This window comes from Heptranchias perlo, chromosome 3, assembly GCF_035084215.1.
Source record: "Heptranchias perlo isolate sHepPer1 chromosome 3, sHepPer1.hap1, whole genome shotgun sequence".
Classification (NCBI taxonomy): Eukaryota; Metazoa; Chordata; class Chondrichthyes; order Hexanchiformes; family Hexanchidae; genus Heptranchias; species Heptranchias perlo.
Genome location: NC_090327.1, coordinates 78,059,678 through 78,076,864, shown reverse-complemented (window position 1 = coordinate 78,076,864; position 17,187 = coordinate 78,059,678). Strand labels below are relative to the sequence as shown.

The 17,187-nt window shown below is 42.7% G+C and overlaps 1 protein-coding gene across 1 annotated transcript in view; it reads left to right on the top strand.

Annotated features, from left to right (window-relative positions):
• LOC137308357 (transient receptor potential cation channel subfamily A member 1-like) overlaps positions 1-17,187 on the top strand; it is a 90,687-nt gene that overhangs the window by 49,567 nt on the left and 23,933 nt on the right. The window contains exons 15-19 of the mRNA XM_067977140.1: positions 3,565-3,655; positions 6,399-6,458; positions 6,543-6,641; positions 13,788-13,858; positions 14,767-14,935. Of these exons, the coding sequence (XP_067833241.1) occupies positions 3,565-3,655; positions 6,399-6,458; positions 6,543-6,641; positions 13,788-13,858; positions 14,767-14,935 (490 nt within the window). The remainder of the gene's footprint in view (positions 1-3,564; positions 3,656-6,398; positions 6,459-6,542; positions 6,642-13,787; positions 13,859-14,766; positions 14,936-17,187) is intronic.

Here is a 17,187-nt window from a genome sequence, read left to right as displayed (position 1 = left end):
TCATGTTGGGAATAATTTTGTAATTCATGATATAACCAGAAAGTATGTGTGCTCTAGGGCATTTGTGAAATAGCACCTACATAAAAGTAATGGCTACAGTAATTTGCAGGCATGTATATTTACTAATTGGCCAATTGTATTAATTAATGGAGTACTTGAAATATTGCTTGATAATTTTTTTAATGCTATCTACATCAAGAAATGATCTATTTGCCAAACAAATTGTTCTGAATTCTGTTTCAGAAGTCTTTAATGAATGCTTGTCCTTTTTTTAAATTTTGTACGTGGGTTGTGGGTGATCCTGACAAAGCTACATTTGTTGCCCATCCCTACTTGCCTTGAAGGTGGTGGTGAGCCTTCTCCTTGAACTTCTGCAGTCTTTCAGGTGCTCCTATCATTGTGTTAGATAGGGAATGTCAGGTAATTGTCTCAGTGACAATGAAAGAATGGCGATATGTGTCCATGATGTGGAGATGCCGGTGATGGACTGGGGTTGACAATTGTAAACAATTTTACAACACCAAGTTATAGTGACATCGTTCACCTGACGAAGGAGGAAGCCTCCGAAAGCTTGTGAATTTAAAATAAAATTGCTGGACTATAACTTGGTGTTGTAAAATTGTTTACAATAGATATGTGTCCAAGTCAGGATGATGTGTGACGGAGGAAAAGTGATGGTGCTCCTATGATATTTCTGCTCTTATCCTTCTCAGTGGTTGAGGTTGTGGGGGCTGGGAGCTGTGTCTCCTCCTGCAACAAGGCCTGAAACCAATTGCCAGAGTGAGCACAGCATTGCCTATTGCAGTCAAAGCCACTGCAGCCCTGAACTTCTTTGCTTCCGGCTCCTTCCAGGCTGTCACAGGGGATATCAGTCACATCAGTCAATCTGCAGTCTATTCTCGCATTAAGCAGGTGACCGATGCTTTGTTTTCTGTGAGCCGGATAGGGCTCTGCGGTTTGCACTGATTGCAGGCTTCTCCACATCCAGGGCATCATTGACTGCACCCACATTGCCTTCCTGAATCGCAAACGCTTCTATTCCATTAATGTGCAACTGGTGTGTGATCACCAGCAGTGCATTATGCAGGTCTGTGTCCACTTTCCTGACAGCTGTCACAACATTTTTATATTGTGCCAACCCTCCATCCTCCCACTCTTTTCCCCTGCATGGCAGTGAGAGGGTATCTCTTGCACACTTGGCTCATGACTCCTCATAGGAACCCACGTTCAGCAGCTGAACAGCGCTACAATCAAATGCATGGGAGAGCTATAGTGTCTTTGAGCAGGTTAATGGAGTTCTCAAGCAACAATGCCATTCCCTGGACAGGTCTGGTGGCTTCCTGCAATACAGCCCACAAAGACTGTTCCTTATGACTGTGGTGTGCTACATGCTGTATAACTTTGCTTTGCAGCAGGAACAACACATGGAGCCACTATTGGAGAAGGACCTTCAGCATGATGAGCGAGATGAGACTGATGTAGCAAGGAAGCAGGAGAGCTCTGATGGTTGCCTGCAGTCAGAGCTCTTTGGCAGCTGAACGATCCCTGGTCCACCGCATTAACAGTCATGTCCAAAGACCAGCATTATATTTATGTCATCTGGCATTGCAGGGTTACTCGCTACTACTGGAATACTCTCTGCACACACAGATTTCAAAAAGCATTATCATTTTACTGACTTACACAAGTGTCTACACACTGATTATCACCCTGATGTGAGTCCCGAGTGCCTGTCTTAAGTGCCCTCTTACCTAATCTAATGCACCTATGAGGGATTCCCCAGTAGCTGCACCATGGAAGGTGGAAGGCTGCTGTAGCTCAGTTGAGGAGCATAGGAACATAGAAACAAGAGCAGGCCATTCAGCCCCTCAAGCCTGTTCCGCCATTCAATGAGATCATGGCTGATCTGTATCCTAACTCCAATTACCCACCTTGACTCCATATCCTTAATACCCTCAGTTAGCAAAAATCTATTGATCTCAGATTTAAAGTTATTAGTTGAGCTAGCATCTTGAGATGCTCATGGTTGGCAACCACAAGGACCTCAGGCCTGAAAGGACCCAGCTGCAAACTGCAGTAACTTGGCATCAGAAGGGGCAATCTGGCCCAGCTGGCTTTTTGCCACCAGGGTGGGCATTGGCTGAGAAAGGTGTCTGTCATTCTGAGAGGGCAACATGTTCCCTTCCATTGCACAGCTGCCCCTGCTATCAGGCTATAGCTCAGCACACCTGATCTGCAGAAAAGCAGATTGTAGGACATCCATGATGAGACTGAAACCCCTATCCATTCAGTCTTCCAGCCTGTTCACGCTGGAGCAGTGGAGCCGTGGAGCCAGCCTGGCCCCAGAATGAGATGCTACTACTGCTGCCACAGACTCCTACTAAAAGGGCCCCTAAAGTTTGCATCTCTGTCCTCTTCAGCAGAGCTAGGACGTGAGCTTGTGCCTCTGGTGAGCTGTTTTCTGGGTTGTGTTTTCCACCTGCACCTGTACCTGCTCACTTGTGCTCTGTGAATCACCCAGTGTCATTATCTGTACCACGCGAGGTGCCATTTTCTGTGCTGGTGCTTGGAAGGGTGAGAGCGAGTGAAGATGCATCTTTGGGAGAGTTCTTCCCCTCTGTCTCATAACTTTGCTCAGCAATGGGGACAACACATGGAACCACCATTGGATGAGAATCTTCTGCATGATGAGGGAGATAGCATATTGAATGGTGAAGGAGCAGTAGGGCTTCAACACCTGTCTGCAGCCTGAAATCTATGGCAGCAACTCATTGCAGTGGCTGCAGAGCCCGCTTCATCCGAAAGACCTAGAAAAAGGATAGAACGTAATGATAAGGGTAAACAGTAGCAGATGAATGACAGTGTATTGCAGTACCAGGTTGTCATGCTGAATGCGTGAATGAGAGATTGTGTGAGCAAGAGAGTTAAGTGGAAAGAGAAAAGGAAAGGAAAAGATCCAAACACACTGCTGTACATGGTCTCCAGCTTCAACATATCCAGTGCTGTTTGCCCTCCCTGCCAATGATGTCGATGGCCACATCCTCCATTGATGTCAGAGGTTGTAATGTAGTGGGACCTTCTATTCCTTTTCTTGAGGTCTCTCTCTGATTCTGTGCCAGCATTTGCTGCAAGAAAAGTGGGAGTAGGTTAGTATCTGCCCTGTCGAAGGATTCTGAAGATGTGTGAGGCAGTTTAGCATAGTGTGCATGAAGATAGGGAAGAAACAGCAAGCGTGGCCAAGCAGGGGAAGTAGTTGTAAGAGAAGTAGAAAGTCTTTAGCAAGTGGAAAGAGTTGTAATACGTATCCCATTGTGACTGGAGGAGAGGCTTGGGAAGCGAGGGAGGGAAGGATTGATAGCACTGAGGCTAAAATAGGATGTTGCAAGACTGTGGAGAATATGAGAGCAGTGTAGAGGAGTCTCACGTTTTCCAGTCAGTGAATTATCTCCCTCCAGGTTAGTGAAGCAATACTGTCCTCAGAATAGTCAATTCAAAGTTACACGTAGAATATGTGACATTCTGCCATTAGGATTTACTATTCACTTTCTAACCCTTTGCACTTAGATTAAATGAGTCTGTGTCAGCCTTTCTTCATGGCTCCACCTTGCAATGCCCAATACTGGAGATGATTGAGCACCTCCCAGAAGCTTTCACAGTAAGTTAATTTCTGTAATGATTTTAAGAAATGCAGAGTAAATGGCATTAGACTGTTAGTATTGATTTTAACAAATCACTTCAGATAATTGTTCTAATGAGCAGCTGGTTTTGGTTCCCCAAAGGTGGAATGTACCTTTCTTCTATAAGTACAGAATTTTAATTTTTTTTAGTTAATTAGCAAAAAGCAAGCTGAAATTTTTCAGAAGTTTCCATAAGCTTAATCCTTCCATTCCTCACAATATTCACAAGATTAGTGAGTCTGAGATTCCTTGCGGGATGGGATCCCGGCCGTTATGCTAAAATTGCGCACAGCTGTGACCTCGGCCAACGACCATGCTAAATTATGCAGGGTCAGTGAGGCCATCACCCTATTTGAATGAGCTCATCAGGCATCTGTGCCTCCAGGTGCAGATCTCAGACACCCACCTTGCTTCACATGCGTCGTATGTTGGGTTGGGGCCCCCTCGGAAACGCCAACCTGTGCCAAGGGGGCTGCTTGATTTCAATCCTTACCTCTTTGGATATGCTGCTTCTCCCATCACTATATTGGCCTCCAGAATTATGCCAGGCCTCCTGTGAGGCCGAGGAATGCAGGCGTTCCCCAGCTGAGGAAATCCCCACCCTAGGCTATGCTAATCCGTGTCATTGGCAGGCGAAAGCTCAGCACCTAAGCAAGACCACAAGAAACTCCAGCGTCAGTCTGGGGGCCGGTGTATCCAGTTCCTGGCAGAGTTTGTGGCAGTTCTACCAGACTTTATAGGTTACGAGATATGAAAGGGTCATAGTTGTGACAGCCCGGTCTGGGAATGTCCTCAGGGCTACTCCCGTTTATGTGTGTAAATGATTGGTGGAAATGAAAATTGGGCAGTTTCTATAATGACCGTCCAATGCCATTTTTATGCCTGGGTAGCAAATTAAAAATCTACCTGTGAAGTTTTTTTATTAAAGTCTTACAATCCGATATATCTGTTGGGGTTGGGGGTAAAAAAATAGAAAAAAAAGCAGCACAATAAAGACAGCCAAGTTTTCAGCAGAGAATCATCATCTACTGCCTTCAATTACAACAGAGATGGGGCAAGATTTTCCTGTGCTTTTACATCAATTTTTGGATGGCTCTGGACAGGTAAATGAGGGAACTGGTGCAGAGAGGCCTTCTGCTGAATTCCTACCCCTAATTATATCCCATTTATTTTCCTCCCATCCTCTTGTGGGTGGATGGCACCACATGCTGTCGGGTTTCTCCTCCACGTGTACAATGCAGAGATTTGATGCACGCTCTCATTTTCCTTCCATTCTTCCCTTTCTCCGCCTCCCTAATCAATGCTTCGATAGAGGAGATGTCAAAGTTCTTTTATTTTTTGGGAGCCGGGCAGAATGAATGCCAAGATCAGCAGGTTACTTTCTTTGTCCAGTTCTGCTGCTTTCTGCTCCTCCCTGTTAGGGTTGCAAGAGAGGTATGTCAATTTTGTGCTTCTGCAGTTTCAACACATCTCTGTTGGGAAGTTGCTGGCCAGTCTCTAAGCTGCTGCAGCAAGGCAAATGCTGCAATGGTATGGTATTACCCTCCCCCCACAAGGGTAAACTCGGAAAATAGAATAGAGATACCACTGGGTACCCCCACCCCGACCCTGCACACGTAATAACCCCAAACCAGGAAAATGGGCTGGGCTCTCAGTGGAGTCCACTTCTGGTGGGAATCTTGCTGATAACGACTTACATTTATGTAGCGCCTCTAACATAGTAAAACGTCCCAAGGTGCTTCATAGGAGTGTTATCAGACAGCATTTGACACTGAGTCACATAAAGAGATATTAGGACAGGTGACCAAAAGCTTGGTCAAAGAGGTAGGTTTTTAGGAGCGTCTTAAAGGAGGAGAAAGAAATGGAGACGTTTAGGGAGGGAATTCCAGAGCTTAGGGCCTAGGCAGCTGAAGGCACAGCCACCAATGGTGGAAACGGGGGCTGCACAAGAGGCCAGGGTTGGAGGAGCGCAGAGCTCCCTGAGGGTTGTATGATCAGAGGACGTTACAGAGATAGGGAGGGCGAGGTCATGGAGGGATTTGAACACAATGATGAGAATTTTAAATTCAAGGCTTTGCTGGACCTGGGGCCAATGTAGGTCAGCAAGCACAAGGGTGATGTGTGAACGGGACCTGATAAGAGAAAATCGCACCCCTGAAGTTGTTATTTTCATCCCTGCTTTGGATTGTGTTCTGTGTTTGTATTCATTTACAACTATTATGTAGATAAATGTGTTCTAAAAAAAGTTAAAATTGCCAAAGTAGTTTATTTCACACACATTAGGTGAATTTGGGAACCATGTATCACCGATGTATTCGGTATACATCTTGGTCTTGTGCTACATATTGGAGCTTTAAATCATTGAAACAGCTGCAGATCAATTGAATGTAAACTGATAATAAGCCTACTTTGTGATTCTGTGACATTGACACAATTGACTCCATTTGAGGTACATAATATTCCTTTCTCTCCCCTCTTCCTCAACATCAAGCTTGTCTAAAATTCCGACTTTATTATCCCACCCTACACAATTGTCTCTTCCTCCCTCCCTCCCTTGACATCACACTTGTCTAGAATTCCTTCTTTTTCATTGCTTTCATTTATAATCTAATTACTCTAATCTTTCTGACAGGTTTAGTTTCTTCATGGTTGTGTGATAATTGTATGCAGCTACCTCGAATGTTACAGATATCTTTAGGAGGTTTTTGCATTTATTTTAAGGACCTTTTGGACAGATGTATGACGGAATCCTCAGACGACAGGAAAAGTATAAACTTCTCAGTAAGTGTGCATCTTATCTGAATATGTGGTCAGCTATGTTTTATTGATGACATACTTCTAACTTCATATTATCTTATTATACAGATTGAATACAATTTCAAATATTTACAATGTCCACTTAAGTACAGAAAACGCGTAAAAGACGACAAACTTGTTCAATATGCACCACTAACAACTTTAAATGTAAGTTTGTCTTTTTGTATTTAATAGTTAAAAGTGTAACATTTAGTGGATGAGGGTATCCCAGTAGACAACGAGGGTTAAATTGGATGGGGCCTGAAACTGGGAGCGGGTGTCGTGATCCGCGAATAACCTGCGCCCGGTGCTTCCTTCGCGGGCAGGACGAGATATTCGACCAGCCTCGGCACCCACCTGAAAGAAGCATTCCAAATCAGCATTGCCACAAGGATTGAATGACATTCGCACTTTTCACCAGCAGGGGGAGCCCCAATCTCTTAAAGGCAGGCTGTCTCTCAGACAGCCTGACAAACTCTCTTAAAGGTAGCCGTTACCTGTTATTTGCTAAAAATAACAGTCTGCTGTCTGCATAGATTCTGAATGGATATCAGACATTGCACAAGTAAAACACAGATGCAGGTCCCGTCCCTATGTTTACAAACTGATTAGTTATGTTAAAATATTGAATAAAGGTTGCGCACTACTAAGTCCCACATCCTCCAATCTGCACGCCAGACCTCACCAATCTGCCGATCTGAGTTTGTACCAGGCCTGCGAGAGTGCGTGCACCAAGGTACTCTGTTAATGCACTAGAGACCTTGGTGCAAGAGGAGGACAGAAGGACGGACATCCTATATCCGCAGGGGGGGTGGCGAGAGGCCCTGCAGACATTTGCTCAAAAGGCAGCAGGGGACGCAGTCAATGCCAGGCGCATAGCATCACGAACATGGATGCAATGTAGGAAAAAGTTCAATACCTTGACACAAATGGTCAAGTTGAGTGAGGCCAACTGTCAAGCGGCATCTCCTATCAGCTGCACCACTAGCCGCATCCACTGCTCCACGCACTACACCCCCATCACCCAAATACCAACAAACTCTATCCATCAGTACTCAACTCTTCCAATCAGATGCTTCTTCTCACCCTTACACATTACCATTGTTGCAAGCCGCCCACCCACAACTCACAAGCCACATACACTGGCAGCTATTCAACCATGGCAGGCACATCACCCGGATACATGTCCCGCTTTCTTGCAGGAGAAGGTGGCGCATATCAGGAGGCAGCAAGTGGCAGTGGCATTTCGTCCCTCGAGCCTGTTCTGCCATTCATTGAGATCATGCTGGACCTGTGACCCAACTCTATAGACCCGCCTTAGGCCTATATCCCTTAATACCCCTGGTTCATGAAATCTATCAGTCTCAGATTTAACATTCATAATTGAACTAGCATCAACTTTGCGTTCCAAACTTCTACAACCCTTTGCATGTAGAAGCATTTCCTCACTTCACTCCTGCATTTCCTGGCTCTAAAAGTTAGGCTATGTCCCCTCATCCTAGTATTCAAGTATAGGAAACCTCCAAAAACAGTTACAAATGCATCAGCAACCAGAAGCAATAATCCAGCAACTAACCTGTAAATCCTACATAGTCCCTTTAAGTAGCACTGGTGGGGGGTCCTCCAGGCACTTTAAGACACGTTCAGATGGACGTGGTTAAGACTGTGTGTTGAGTTGATCGTTAGACACATTTTGGAACTTATCACTTTAAATCAGCATTGCACACTGTACGCATTTTCTCCCTACTCTACATGCTGCCGGCTTTCGTTATTTGTGCATGCGCTAAACCCTTTACCAAGATGGTGTCAAGCACACGTCTCGCTAGAAGCATATGGGCGCATCCAAGATGCCATCTTGGATGTTTGGGAGGTTGCCTAGCGCCGAAACAACGGGCCCTAGAAGGCCCAATTTAGCGCCCAACATCTAGATGGATTTCAGAACGCCTTGATAAGGTACCTCACAATAGGTCATTCTACAAGTCAGAATCCTGTGGAATTAGTGGGAAGTTGCTATAACGGATTAAAAATTGGTTGCATTCCCGTAGGCAGAAAGTTGTTATTAACAGCTGTGGATCTGCTTGGAGGCCAGTTACTTGTGGTGTCCCACAGGGATCAGTGTTAGGGCCATTGCTGGAGGAGGGCCTCAAGAATGATTCCCTACATAAACAACCTTAATTATTCAGATAGACATAACTGGGTCTATTCACTTTAGAGATGTGTAGACTTTGTGGTGATTTGATACGTAAGATAGTTAAAGGACTAGATTGTTTTCCTATTCATAGACTATTCCAATTTGATGGATTGGGAAAGACCAGGGATCATGCATATAAGTTATGCAAGGGTAGGACTAGGTTAGATGTTAGGTGGCTCTTCTTTTCCCAGAAAATAGTAGACTTATGGAACAAGTTGCCGACTTGTAGAGTGAGTGCTGACTCTCTGCATACATTCAAAAGACAGCTGGACCAGTTCTTTGTTGGGACAAAGATTATGTCTTCTAAAAGGTAAGTGAAATACTAGGTAATATATGCATGGTCAACGTGGTGTCCTGGACTAGCTTTGATCGCCAAAGGGAGTGGGAGAGGAATTTTCCAGATTGGCCCTAATTGGCCTTGGGTTTTTGCCTCTCTCCCAGGAGATGACATGGCTGCTGGTGGGTAGGGAGTGTTCAGGCATCATGATTATGTGGGGAAAGCTTGAATGACCAGATGGTCTTTTCCTGCTTATGTTTTGGCACGGAGTGTCTGCAAGCGATGCGTAATTTTTTGATTATTACCATTTTGCCTTTCCAGGGATGCCATTGGGCATCTCTACCAACTTCATGAAGATTTACAGACTCACTGCATTGCCACAACAGCTCTGTCCCCCCATGGCAATTAAAGTGACAATAGCATTCAATTCTTATGGCTCAGGATCTTTCCAGGCTGGGACAGGGTGATCTGTGCAACATTAATCAGGGAGATATCAGGGCCTGAACCATGCAGTTGATGGACACCCGCTTTCGTGGAGCAGGTGAATTCATCCACTTCAGATTAGCCCTAGGCAGCAGCGGTACAGAGCCAGGGACTTTGACACAATTCTCCAGGGAGCATGGTGCCACAATGGCATGCACGTGGCATTGAAAGCACCAACTTAGAGAAGCCATATGTGAATAGGAAGGGGTTTAATTCCCAGGATGTCCAGCTAGACTGTGAAGCAAACCAGGCCTTGTCCTCACTCACCACTGAAAGATGCATCAGAGGGAAGATTCTGCAGGTTCTGCAGGAAGCCTTCATTGACAGAACAACTGCAATCACTGCATCTCAGCCGAATCTTCTTTTACGCATCGTACTAGATGACAACAAAGCACATGTCTTTGGGCCAGCAGGATCTTGACAGGAATCCTCACCTGTGTGAAGAACTCCACACCCACTGAATGGTCTATTCCCTGACTTAATGTAATGTGCATAAATAACAAGTCATGAGACAAGTACCCAGTGTTTTTCAAAACCAACAGTTCTTTTATTGGAAGCAAAGGGGATGGAAGATTCTGTGTGTGAGGATAAGGCTGTCAGTTAAGGAATTTGGCAATTGTAATTGGAGGGGTGAAATGAGATGTGGGATGTAAGGTTTTTTTTATTCATTCATGGGATGTGGGCGTCACTGGCAAGGCCAGTATTTATTGCCCATCCCTAATTGCCCTTGAGAAGGTGGTGGTGAGCTGCCTTCTTGAACCGCTGCAGTCCGTGCTTATTATGTCTTTTTGTAGCAGGATTGTACAACTGAATGCCAGGCCATTTCAGAGGGCAGTTAAGAATCAACCATAGGAACATAGGAACACAGGAACAGGAGTAGCCATTCAGCCCCTCGTGTCTGCTCTGCCATTTGATAAGATCATGGCTGATCTGTGATCTAACTCCATATACCCGCCTTTGGCCCATATCCCTTAATACCTTTGGTTGCCAAAAAGCTATCTATCTCAGATTTAAATTTAGCATTTGAGCTAGTATCAATTGCTGTTTGCGGAGGAGAGTTCCAAACTTCTACCACCCTTTGTGTGTAGAAATGTTTTCTAATCTCGCTCCTGAAAGGTCTGGCTCTAATTTTTAGACTGTGCCCCCTACTCCTAGAATCCCCAACCAGCGGAAATAGTTTCTCTCTATCCACCCTATCTGTTCCCCTTAATATCTTGTAAACTTCGATCAGATCACCCCTTAACCTTCTAAACTCCAGAGAATACAACCCCAATTTGTGTAATCTCTCCTCGTAACTTAACCCTTGAAGACCGGGTATCATTCTAGTAAACCTACGCTGCACATCCTCCAAGGCCAATAGGTCCTTCCGAAGGTGCAGTGCCCAGAACTGCTCTCAATACTCCAGGTGCGGTCTAACCAGGGTTTTGTATAGCTGCAGCATAACTTCTGCCCCCTTGTACTCTAGTCCTCTAGATATAAAGGCCAGCATCCATTAGCCTTATTGATTATTTTCTGCACCTGTCCATGACACTTCAGTGATCTATGTACCTGAACCCCAAAGTCCCTTTGGACATCCACTATTTTTAACTTTTTACCATTTAGAAAGTACCCTGTTCAATCCTTTTTTTGATCCAAAGTGGATGACCTCACATTTGTCTACATTGAATTCCATTTGCCACAGTTTTGCCCATTCACCTAATCTATCAATATCCCTTTGTAATTTTATGTTTTCATCTACACTGCTTACAATGACACCAATCTTTGTGTCATTGGCAAACTTTCTATGCCTTCATATAAGTCGTTAATAAATATTGTGAATAATTGAGGCCCCAAGACAGATCCCTGCAGGACTCCACTAGTCACATCCTGCCAATGTGAGTACCTATCCATTATCCCTACTCTCTGTCGCCTTTCGCTCAGCCAACTTCCTAACCAAGTCCGTACTTTTCCCTCGATTCCATGGGCTTCTATCTTAGCTAACAGTCTCTTATGTGAGACCTTATCAAATGCCTTCTGGAAGTCCATATAAATAACATCCATTGACATTCCTCTGTCCACTACTTTAGTCATCTCTTCAAAAAATTCAATCAGGTTTGTCAGGCACGACCTACCTTTCACAAATCCATACTGGCTCTCTCTGATTAACTGAAATTTCTCGGTGTTCAGTCACCCTATCCTTAATTATAGACTCCAGCATTTTCCCCACAACAGATGTTAGGCTAACTGGTCTATAATTCCCTGGTTGCCCTCTCTCTCTCCTTTCTTAAGAAGCGGAGTGACATGTGCAATTTTCCAATCTAGAGGGACAGTTCCTGAATCTAGAGAACTTTGAAAGATTATAGTTAGGGGATCTGCAATGTGCTCACCTACTTCCTTTAAAACCATGGGATGGAAACCATCTGATCCTGAGGATTTGTCACTCTTTAGTGCTATTATTTTCTTCATTACTGTTGCTTTACTTATGTTAATTTTATTGAGTCCCTGTCCCCGATTCAAAATTAGTTTTCTTGGGATTTCCGGCATGGGGGCTATCCTCTTTTTCTACTGTAAATACTGACGCAAAGTAATTGTTCAACATGTCTGCCATTTCCCCATTGTCAATGACAATATCCCCACTTTCAGTTTTTAAGGGGCCAACACTGCTCCTGACCACCCTCTTTTTCCTAATGTAACTATAAAAGTTCTTCGTATTGGTTTTGATATCCCTTGCAAGTTTCTTTTCATACTCTCTTTTTGTAGCTCTTACTATCTGTTTTGTGACCCTTTGTTGATCTTTGTATCACGTTAAATGTTTCTTTAAACATTTCCCACTGATCATCAGTCGTTTTATCCATTAACAGATTTGCCCAGTTTACTGTGGACAGTCTCTGTCTCATCCCATTGAAGTCGGCCTTACCCAGGTCTAGAATCTTAGCCGCTGATTCACTTTTTTTCCTTTTCAAACATTACATTGAACTCGATAAAGGTATGATCGCTATTGGATAGATGTTCACGTACAGTTAAGCCATTAACTAAATCTGGTTCATTACTCATTACTAAATCTAGTATGGCTTGCCCCCTTGTTGCCACTAGGACATACTGCTGTAGAAAACTATCCTGGACACACTCAAGAAATTGACTACCTTTCTGACAGTTGCTAGCCTGCTTTTCCCAATCTATGTGAAGGTTAAAGTCCCCCATTAAGACCATTATGCCTTTCTTACATGCTTGTCTAATCTCTGCATTTATACAATCTAGCACTTCAGAGCTGCTGCGAGGGGTCCTATACACAACTCCCACTATAGTCTTAGATCCTTTCCTAGTTCTCAATTCAACCCATAAGTTCTCTGTTGGCTGCTTACCTCTCGTTATATCCTCCTTTATCATTGAAGTGATTTCATCTCTAATCACTAAGGCTACTCCTCCCCCTCTTCCATTTTCCCTATCTCTGCTGTCACATATAGGCCAGATCAGGTAAGGACAGCAGGTTTCCTTCCCTAAAGGGAATTAGTGAACCAGATGGGTTTTTAACAACAACCCAGTAGTTTCATGGTCACCATTACTGATACTAGTTTTTATTCCAGATTTTTTATTTAATTAACTGAATTTAAATATTCCAGCTACTGTCGCTGGATTTGAACTCATGACTCCGGATTATTAGTCCGTGCCTAACATAACCACTATGTTACCGTACCCTTTTATAAGTTCAATTAAATCACCCCTCAGCCTCCTCTGTTCCAATGAGGACAACCCCAGCCTGTCCAATCTTTCCTCATAGCTAAAATTCTCCAGTCCTGGCAACATTCTCATAAATCTTCCCTGTACCCTCTCTAGTGCAATTACATCCTTCCTGTAACTGAATGCAGTACTCAAGCTGTGGCCTAAACAGTGTTTTATACAGTTTCAGCATAACCTTCCTGCTCTTATATTCTATGCCTCTGCTAATAAAGGGAAGTATTCCATATGCCAATCTGGACTGGGTTTTGTAGATGGGAGATTCCGTCAAGTGATTTGGTGGAAATTGAAGTATTCCAGTATAACCCATTGCATCTTACCTAAAAGTTCCAAAGATGCAATAAGTCCAATTTTTCCTGTATCACATCATCGTTGAAAATCAGCTCTGAGTAGGCTAACTAAATGTAACTGTTACATCTGTGATGGTGCAGAGATCAAGCACTGCCTAATGGATTTTTCTTGTGGGTCATCTATGTAAGCCCTTTATATCTTTCATGATAAAAAGCATAGGAATCAGAGGATATATCTATTGTTTCATCTCTTGGTCTTACATGTACTTGTTATTTATATAGCCATTTTGATAACCATCTAAATTCTTTATTGATTTTTAAAATTGATTCTGTTGAGGCATTTCTGTTTTAATTTTCAGGCTATGATACACTACAATCAAGTAGAGCTTTTGAATCACCCAGTCTGTAAACAGTTTCTTCAAATGAAATGGTATGTGGTGGGTTGGATTAAGTACAGTTTATCAAGGTGTTCTGGTATAATTCTTTAGCATGTATGCGTGCAAAGTTCTTAATTGAAACTGAAAACTATTATTGAATACAAAATTCCATACTTCCACTTGATGCATTTATACAATCCCTACCATAAAGCTATTTATACATTATTGTGATACATTTAAGTCTTTAATTGCAAAAATTGGGGGAGGGTATTTGTGTAATTGGTACACCCAGCTTTTGCTGCTGGCTGCGGCTCATATTGAGATCAGCAACAAAGATGATCCAAAGTTTAAATCTGAGAAAAGATTAGAGAAGCTCAAGCTTTAAAGTCTTGAAAGAAGCCAGTGAAGGGTAGATTTCATCTGAGTATACAAAGTGTTAAAAGGTGTATATAAAGTAAACCCAAAATATTACTTCAAAGTTTGTCAAGAAAGTAGGATCAGAAAAATTGATGAAAAGTAAATTTAAACCAGATATGGGGAAGGATGTCTTTATTCAAAGAATGATATATGGACACAAAAACACTGGGGATATTCATAATAAAGTTGGATGCTTAGATGGTAGAATTGGGTACTGGAGGGCTGAGGATATCTCAAAGTACTTTACAGCCAATGAAGTACTTTAGAAGTGTAGTCACTGTTGTACCATAGGAAATTCAGCAGCCAATTTGTATGTGGCAAGGTCCCACAAACAGTAATGAGATAGTGACCATTGTTATTACAATCGGTGTCTGGTAACAAAACGATCTACAAACATCATAGTTTCATTTCTCATATGTACAAAAATGTGTTATCTAGTAATCTCCATCCGAGTGTGCGCACAAAGGAGGGGAAGGATGGTTTTATTTTTTGCAGTTAATTCTGATCTTTACAAAAGACTGATGCGTTTGACTTCTTTTATTAGGCGGATGTATGGAGTTAAAGCACATGTCATGAACATGGCTCTCAATTTAGTATTACTTCTACCAATAACATTCCTGATTATTGTTTCACGACCACACGCTTTCAACAATCAATCACAGACTGCCCTCAACTCTACTCAGGCAGTGACAGCGCCCTGGAAGGAAGATCAGGTCTGTTCCTGGGATAACCATTCTTTAGTTCTTTATGCAAGATAGGGATTGTTATTTTTTTATATCTCATTTTGTCCAGGTACTGATGGACAAAATATGCAAATGAACATTATAGTGCAATTGTGCAATATTATTGGCACAAGTCCCTCTGTAATTTCTTTGCTGCCTCTTTCAATTCAACTGCCCCTCCTAGTTTGGTATCATCTGCAAATTTGCTCACTTTGCATTGACCTTCTGAATCCAGGTTGTTTATGTAAATTAGAAATAGTAGTGGACCCAGCTGTGAGCCTTGAGGCACCCGATTCTGTACTTCCTCCCACGCTGATATAACTTTTCTATAAGTAGACATTGTAGTAGGTTATTATTGTTTGGATAAACCTCAAGTTTACTGCTAATAATCAATTCTATTACTTTACATGGATTGAAATTGAGACTAAAGAGTTTGTAGTTGCCTGTGTCTGTTTTGCCATTGTTTTTGAATATGAGCAGCACATTGGCCTTTTACGATCTTCAGGTTACTTCCTTAGTGTCCATTGACTTCCTCATAATGGTAATCAATGCCTCACACATTTCCACCTTCGTCTCTTCCAGCATTTTGGGATAAATAGCATGTGAATGTGTAATCTGCTCTTTGTTTAAGAAAAATGTCCAATTTTCTATCCTTTTCTGAAGACAATGGGGGTAACTTTCAACTTTGGCATGAGTGGACAACTGGCAACATCAGATTTGCCACCCATTATACACCCCGCCTGAAAATTGGGTGAGGCTTATAATGGGCGGCTGATTCAATACAGCTAGCTTTATGCTCCACACCGACGTTGAAAGTTACCTCCAATGACTCATACTGGGATGCGTTTCCATGGGCACTGCCTGTTGAAACCTTGACCAAATCGCCATTGATATGTGTGAGCCTATCAATAGTGAGTTACATGACCTCCACACATTTTCCAGCAAGGACCAATGGATAGCAGAGAGGAACAGGAACCCTGATGATTTCTCCCCTCTCTAGCCAACTGAAGCACCCCTTATTGTCACTCTCCCTGAGATCATCTAAATCAGCATAGGTTGGGGTTTGAACTTGGTATTTCCCTGGTTTATCAGATTCAATTCCACACTGAGAAATGCATTTACCAGTGTAAGAACTGTGGAATTCTGATCATCTAAGATCACCACATGCAGTGCAGTATTCTAGTGATTCAGACCACCATACTCTCAGATTAAGTGCTTCCCAATTCTTCCATGACAATTGCAAAGTTTTCAGGCTGATTTCCCATTGTAAGCCTTCCCAAACAGTGTATGATGGTGCTATCCAGAAACACAGATAAAGGAATAGAAATACATAGTATATGGAATAAATAATTGAGTCTCAGTAATTCATTTTAATAATATTCACTGTGTCATCCATGGAGGATTGAGTGTAGTTCATTTGTTCAAGTCAGGTTTAAAGTGTTCAGGTGGGGAATAATTAGATGTGCACAAACCCCCTTGATTTGTTCATTTACAGGGAAACTAGATATAAAGGTAACCTGTGCCACTAGCATAATAATCCTGATGGGTACAACAATCATCTTAATATCTGGGGTCTCATGCAGTCATACGGCTAGCAGTTTACTTAAAATGACATGAGGCAGAGCAGATAGAGGGTATAGCTGTACTGTATTTGTATATGAAAAGAAAATCTGGGAGTCTGAGTACTGGACTCGCACCTGTTTAATACTTTCCTGAATAAATACAAAGTAGACCAATTCAGGTAACTTCAGGTTACTAAATCTGTTCCATGGAAAAAAAAGGGTACCCTTATATAATGAGCTTTAAGAATCTTTTTGGAATCAAAACAGCACCGTGATTCGGATAACTAGACAATAACTGAAAGTTTAATAGTCCGACCAAACTGAAATGATAGGATATCAGATGTTTAATCATGTTTCTGTAATTCTATGAATGTTCTGAAAAAATTCTGTTTCTGAAACAGTGGGTAAAATGCATAGAACATGAGTAAACAACTCAAAAGAACTTAGCCTTTAAATTCTGGAAGCCTTGCTCCACCAATGAAACGAGGCAGGGCAAGTCTTCTTTCTACCTGTCTGCTCTGGCCCTGACCCACTTCAAATCCAGGGAATGGAGGCATTTGTATAATAGAAGTGGATGACTGTTCACAGCATTATTGGGATGCCTGTCCCATGGGGGCAATGGGATTTTGTAGCAGCACTTTGCTGGGGAAGAACCTTAGTGTTTCTCAGGCCGATTTGGCC